This window comes from Eleutherodactylus coqui, chromosome 2 (genome assembly GCF_035609145.1).
Source record: "Eleutherodactylus coqui strain aEleCoq1 chromosome 2, aEleCoq1.hap1, whole genome shotgun sequence".
Lineage (NCBI taxonomy): Eukaryota > Metazoa > Chordata > Amphibia > Anura > Eleutherodactylidae > Eleutherodactylus > Eleutherodactylus coqui.
The window spans coordinates 303759961-303767420 of NC_089838.1; the positions used below are offsets into that span (position 1 = coordinate 303759961).

Below are 7460 nucleotides of genomic sequence, written 5' to 3' on the forward strand. Positions count from 1 at the left end.
AATAGCAGAGTTTTACCTGCCCGGCACTTTGAAAAAAAAAACAGAATGTCTAGGGCAGGACGTGTTGGCCGCAGCCAACATGTATTTCCTCTCACAATGCCTAAGCTATCCGGGGCACTGCAATGGGATTTCTTTCTGTACCGTCTGTGTGTTCCTGCTAGCCAACCATCCTGCAGGTGCACACAGACTTGCCATAGCGGAGTTGTACCTGTCTGTCCCCAAAACACTGACAGACTTGGGTAGGGTGCAGAGTGAAGATGGTTTACCCCTTGTGTTGTCGATGAGGTATCCGACACCTAGACAGAATGAATACTGTGTGCGCACATAGATTCCCCATAACTATGTAACTTATGCCCAGGTTTGCAGATCTTGACAGATGTTTGCACTTTATTGGAATGAAGATCGAACGTTAATTTCTCATTGATTCTCAACTGCATTGTGGCCTGTCGCCCCCCATTTTAAAGAAGGTCACTACCTGGCCCTGCCAACCTTCTGCAGTGTGTGCATCCAGTTCGTCCTCATCACAGGCACACTTTTAAATAGACATGAGGGTGGTGTGGCTATGAAGCGAGCATGTGGCATGAGGGCAGCTGAAGGCTGCGCAGGGACACTTTTGTGTGCGCTGTGGACGCTGGGTCGTGCGGGGATTTGGGCAGCATGTAACCCTGGAGAAGAGGCAGCGGTGTGACCCGCAGGCAGTGATTGTGCTTGGTTGGAGTTAGTGTGGTGCTTAGCTAAGCTGTGCCTTGTTAATGAGGGTTGGTCCAAAGTAAAAATTGTTAGGGGGGGGGGGGTAGTCTCTTGCCACTATTGTGGCTTAATAGTGAGACCTGGGAGCCTTACATGCAGCCCTGCATGCTGCCCCTGCCCTATCCATTTCTGTGGTGTTTCCATTACTTTTGTATGTTTTCCAGATTTTCACAAGTGAAAACCTAAGCGGAGCATCGGTCATATACAAAAATGCTCGAGTCGGCCAAGAAATTATGACCAGGACCCACTGTAGCCTGTGTGGGAAGGATGTGAGCGGGCCCTTGGTCAGGCTCGGTCCCAGCAAACAACTTGTGAGATCCAAGGTGCCGCGACTGACATAGCAATGGGAAGTCTATGTGCCCACACAGTATTCATTCCGTTTAGGTGTTCGATAGCTCTAGCGACACCGCAAGGGGAGAGACATCTGCACTATTCACCCAACCCAAGTCAGTCAGTGACTTTGTGCCGGAGAGGCAAATCACCGCTATGGGAAATCTGTGTGCACCCACAGCATAGGCTAGTCGAAGGTATTAAACATGAAAAAATGATAGTGCCCAAACATGCCAGACTTTCACTGTGCTAAAGACATAGACCTCTGCACACACCCTCAGCAATCGTGGGCATAGAGCGGACACCAGTGCTAGTAACGCTGTGGAGGTCTCATCAATGCAGTAACGCTCCTCTTCTTTGGCCCAAATCAGTGTCTCAGATAACTGTGGTAACACGGGAGAAAATACATGATGCCCAGTGCTGATCTCCTGACCCCAAGCAGGAGGAGGAAGTGGCATTACAAGGTCAGGACACCATGACCAGGAACCGCTATAGTCTGTGTGGGAAGCACGTTAGTCGGCCCAGGGTCACGCTCAGTTCCGAGTCTCCACCTTGTCCCAACACAGATAGCTCAACACTGGAAGGGGCAGTCTTTGAGTTCCTTGGCTTAGCCTATGAAGATGGTATTACACAGGAAGAAATCGGAGTGCCCAACCATGGGAGAGTTTTGCCCTGCCGAGCAACTTGGCCTCGGCCAGCAATTCTGGCCTGGTCAGTCACTGTATTGTTTGTGCCACATAGGCAAAACACAGCGATGGGAAGACTTAGTGTACCCATAGTATAGACAGATCCCTGTAACATTTATGTAGCGGCGGTATAGGCAGACCCCGGTAACATTTCTGTAGCAGTACTATAGACAGACCCAATGTGCACGTTTAAAGCTTGAGCGTGCGGGTGCGAGGCGGCGTATTTGCGCTTGCGCTAGTGACAGCTGGACGCTGCGCTGAGAGACATTGCTGGATGGGTTCGAGGACAGCGGAGGTGAGGGTGTGGGTGCAGGCCGAGAGGCGCTCGTGCCTGTGTCCTGAGAGGGGGGTTGGATCTGAGTGGCAGGTTGGGGCACAGGGGGAGAGGCTGTGGTGCGACCCAGAGGCGTTGAACGGCCTTCGGTCCACCTTGTGGGGTGCTTGGCCATCATATGCCTGCGCATGCTGGTGGTGGTGAGGCTGGTAGTGGTGGCTTCCCAGCTGATCTTGGTGCGACAGTTTGCACACCACTGTTCGTCGGTTGTCCGCGCTCTCACTGAAAAACATCCACACCTTTGAACACCTAGACCTCTGCACAGTGGCTTGGCGCGAGGAGGTGCCTTGGGAAATAGTTGGGGGATTCTTCGCTCTGGCCCTGCCTCTACCCCTCTGCCCCACTGTCTCTTCCAACCTGTCCAGCTGCTGCACTTGCCTCCCCCTCTGTAAACCTGTCCTCAGTTGGCTTAGTAAACAAGATGGGGTCAGTCACCTCATTGTCAAGCGGCTCTTCCTGCGAATCCTCTATGCGCTCCTCTCTCGGACTTACTGCCCTTACTACTACCTCACAGACAGACAACTGTGTCTCATGATCATCGTCCTCCTCACCCACTGAAAACTCTTGAGACAGTTACCGGTAGTCCCCAGCCTCATCACCCGGACCCCGGGAACTTTCCAAAGGTTGGCATCGGTCACGACAAACTCCTCAGGTGAGAGAGGAACCATTTTTTCCCAATCAAGGCAGGGACCCGAGAACAGTTCCTGGGAGTCTGCCTGCTCATCAGAATGTGTCATTTTCATGGAGTGAGGAGGCTGGGAGGAAGGAGGAGCAGCAGAGAGAGGATTCAGAGTTGCAGCAGTGGACGGCGTAGAAGACTGGGTGGTCGATAGATTGCTGGATGCATTTTCTGCCATCCACGACAGGACCTGCTCACACTGCTCTGTTTGTAATAAAGGTCTACCACATGGACCCATAAATTGTGATATGAAGCTAGGGACCCCAGAAACTCGCCTCTCTCCTAATCCAGCAGCAGCCGGCTGCGATTCACCTGGACCAGGAACTCGGCCCACACCCTTAATTGGACCTCCGCGTCCTCGCCCGCGTCCTCGAGCCCTAAACCTACCCCTCAGCATGGTGGATTATAAATAGAGCAGACACAGAGCAGTGTAAATAATTATGGAATTAATGGCGTACAGTTTGACACTGACAGTGGTATTGTAACGCTAACTCCAGGCAGAAACAAAGAATACCGAAAGGCTTCAAACAGGCCTACCTGTGCAATAGGGATGCACTACAACTCCCACCAGACACCCTGTAAGTTTCAGACAGTCAGAGGTAGCCCAACGATGGAGCTTTTTTTTTTCTTTTTGAAAAAGAATACAGGCTATATAGCGTTATATGACTTTCCCTCTGTCAGTGGCTGTGGCCGTACGCTATGCGTTAAATTCACTGCAGACACAGACCAGTGTAAAAAATTATGGAATTATTGGCGTACAGTTTGAGGCTGACAGCGGTAATGTAACGCAATTTGCAGGCAGAGAAAAATTATACGGAAGGCTGCAAACAGGCCTAGCTGTGCAATAGTGATGCACTACACTACCACCAAACACCCTGTGAAATACAGACGGTCAGAGGTAGCCCTAAGGAGGACTGTTGGGGTTCTTGTAGGCAGGATCCTACACTACCACTGTCACTGTCTCAGCACCACTTTCCCTATACTCTGTATTACAGACTGCAGACTTAAAACGCTATAGCTGTAATAGCCTGCACAGCCCAAGATGAAAAAAAAAATTGGTGCAAAAGTGCTCTCAGCCGCCACAACAGTAATGCACATGGTCAGATGTGGCCCTAATAAGGACCATTGGGGTTCTTGTAGACAGGATCCTACACTAACACTATCCCTGAATAAGCAGCAGCACTTTCCCTATGCTCTCCCAGTGTGTGTCTGAGGTGAGCCGCAGGCGGGACCGCTTTAAGTACTCGGCGGTCACTTGATCTCGCCAGCCACTCACTGCAAGGGGGTAAGATAGGGCTGGCACCTCACAGGAGGAAGTGGCAATCCCTGCGCTAAACATGCAGGGAACGAAATGGAATTGACTCGAGTACCACGTGGTGCTAGTCTCGAGTAACGAGCATCTCAAACACCCTAATGCTCAAACAAGCATCAAGCTCGGACAAGTGTCCTCGCTCATTTCTAGGCCACACACAAGATCAGCTGACAGCTGTTCAAAACTTGCCTCCAAAGAGAAGATCTGCCTCATCCTGAGAAATTGTCCAACTGGGACAGCTTTAATAGTAGGAGTTTTGAAAAAAGACACATGTAATAATGCATTTACCGAAGTTGGCTTACGGAAAACATAAGTGTGTGACGTGTTGTCAGAGTCTTTTTCAATGACAGTATCCACAAATTTGATACAAGATCTGTCATACTGATAAGTTGATTTAATATTCAAGTTGGTATGACTAATAAAGAATATGAATTTCATTCATTTATTCTCAGACCCCACAATAAACAGTAAGTCATCTGTATAGTGCAGCTAACATGACACATGGTCCACAGCCTGTGCACCTTGCAATGAAAAATTTACATACAAGGGTGCTGGAAAAAGTCAGTCGAAAAAAAGATATAGTAGAACATACATATATATTACCTTTGCTATTTTTAATATATTGCGTATTCACACACATCTATATATATATATATATATATATATATATATATACTGACTGACTTGCCACTAATTCTCTAGCTTCCCGATGTCGTGCAAACATGAAATTTCATTAGGTCCTAGATGAGGAATTTATTCCTCGGTTACTCTAAAGTAACCTTGACTTTGTAAAATGTTCTGTACAAACAACACGTAAACACCTGTATCAAGTTAACTCAGGCGAGGCTGGGTATATCAGCTAGTACACATATATATGTGTGTATGCGTGTTTCAACACACCATATATTAAAAATAGCAAAAGTAATAGCTATATTAAGAAAGTGAATAAGCGTGCTTATTTGTGTTAATTATTATCATGATATGGAAATAATTTCTCAATGGGACCCAAACTCTAGGGGGTTATTACAATTTATAAACAGGATTTTTGAGGTCTCGTTAGATGAGCAAAGAGAAAGATACTGATTTTGAGATAGATATTGAGGTAAATGCATCAATGCACAACATGGTCATGTAACATTTTAATTGTAATCAATTGCATTTATGGTAGTTTATGAGGTATTTTGGATATTCTTGTTTCTTAAAGTATTTCCCATCTCTTACAAAAAAAACTGTGAGTTCAGGAAAGTGTGAAATGCTGGTTTGCAACTGACTATTTCTTATGTAAACCCCTGGGTGGATCATGCTTTGATGCCTTCTTCACTCCAAGTTCCAAATAACTCTATATAGCCCACTCACTCCATACAAATAAGAGGTGATCAACAGGGAAAGTTGGATTATTTCAAACACCTTGATTAGGAGTTTGCTGTTAAATGTTTAAGTTATCATTTTGCAATGTAGTTGACAGTTGGGTGACATTTAATATGGTAACTTCTAAGTAACTCATGGCAGTTCAGGCTTAGCTATGGTCAAATAGAGGATGATATAACATGTCCAAAATGAAACTTCACGAGTCTGCATTAAATGTGACATTTTATTCAGTGTTGAAAGTTTTTGCTTTATTCTGATCACCTTGTCTGTCAATGAGGATCCATCAGCTATTTGCTGTAAGTATGATAGCTGGAGCCCTTGGTGATGAACTGTTATTATGAAAGAAAGTACCAGACATTGCTACTCAAGTTAATTAGTGACTGTACTCCCTGACTGCACTGAAGAGAGTTGCTAGTAGAGTGGTCATGAACACGTACCAATTCTTGATACAGTGCAAAGCCTGAAAGGACACATGGGCAAAGGTTATTTTAATGGTACAACTTCTTTAATATTCATTGGTACAGATTTCTGAAGAATTAGTATATAATAATCTCTATTTTGCATTTGTTATTGTATCTGATTTATTTACTTAACTAAATTGAATTTTTCATTTGTTATACCTGAAACCAGTACATCAACATATAAAGTGGCTTTTATAACCTGAAATTTGTCCTAAACATTTCATAATTTTGAAAATTATAGATTCCCATTATAGTTTTTATATCAATGAATTAGATTGAATGCTATATATCAGTTATAACTCCATGAAGGCAACATGAATGACTGCCCAAATGGAAGCTCTAAGCAGGAATTTACTGTTGTCGCCTTTTCAATGTCTTCAACCGGCCCACTTGAGCTCTTTCTTGGAATTTTGATTATTTATTTAATTACTGTTTTGGGGAACTTGACAATAATTTTTCTTGTATGTTTGGTACCGAAATTGCACACCCCGATGTATTTCTTCTTGAGTAACCTTGCTGTTGCAGATGTCACATCCACCTCTACTTGTGTCCCTAAACTACTTTTTATCACACTGACTCAGGATCACAGAATCTCTTTTAGTTGCTGTATGACACAAATATTTTTCTTTATCTTCGGTGGGGATGCTGAGGTTTTCATGCTTACATCAATGGCCTATGATCGCTATGTGGCAATATGTAAGCCTTTACAATACCACACAATAATGAGAAAGAATATGTACATTGCAATGGCGGCTTCCTGTTGGTTACTTGGAGCTTTAAATGCTCTATTACATATGTTACTTACATCTGTTCTAGAATTTTGCCATTCACATGAAATCAATAATTTCTTCTGTGACCTGAAATCAGTGATTGTTCTTTCCACTACTAACACTGAAAGCCGCAAACTCCTCATGTTCTGTGAGGTTTTCCTTATTATCTTTGCGTCGTTTATACTTATCATTATATCATATGTCTTTATCTTCTCCACCATATTGAAAATCCGCTCCTCTGCAGGACGTATGAAAGCTTTCTCCAGCTGCACCTCCCACCTCATCACAGTTATATTATACTACGGACCACTCATGTTCTTATATATGCAAACGGACTCAGAAGACTCTGAGGAACAGGGCATGTTGCTTTCAATGATTTATCTGGTTGTAGTTCCTATGTTGAACCCCCTGGTCTATAGTCTGAGAAATAAAGAGGTTTGGGGGGCCATTGTAATGTTAACAAATCAAAAGGTAATAAGAATCTCGCTACTTTGATTAAATTTGATTTAAGAAGGTTTTTAGCACGCTTGGATATGTTCAGGAAGGCACAAACAGCTACACAATATGTTTGTGCTACCCAAGCTAGATGGAAAACACCTTTGTTGCCATCAGCATGGTGCCCTAGCTGTTTATTGATTGCATACTGAGCTTTGAAGCAAACCTTATGGTAAATTCATTTTTTCTGCGATTTTTGACAAAAATATATTCAGACTTAACTTATTTGCTATTGCTAAAATCATTCTGATTTTATCACACAAGGAAATCAAGAC

At 44.3% G+C, this 7460-nt stretch overlaps 1 protein-coding gene across 1 annotated transcript; it reads left to right on the top strand.

Annotated features, from left to right (window-relative positions):
* Positions 1-6234: 6234 nt before the first annotated feature.
* Positions 6235-7185, top strand: LOC136610230 (olfactory receptor 1J4-like). The gene has a single exon (XM_066589466.1). It carries the CDS (start codon positions 6235-6237, stop codon positions 7183-7185), a length of 951 nt encoding a protein of 316 aa, XP_066445563.1.
* Positions 7186-7460: the final 275 nt, after the last annotated feature.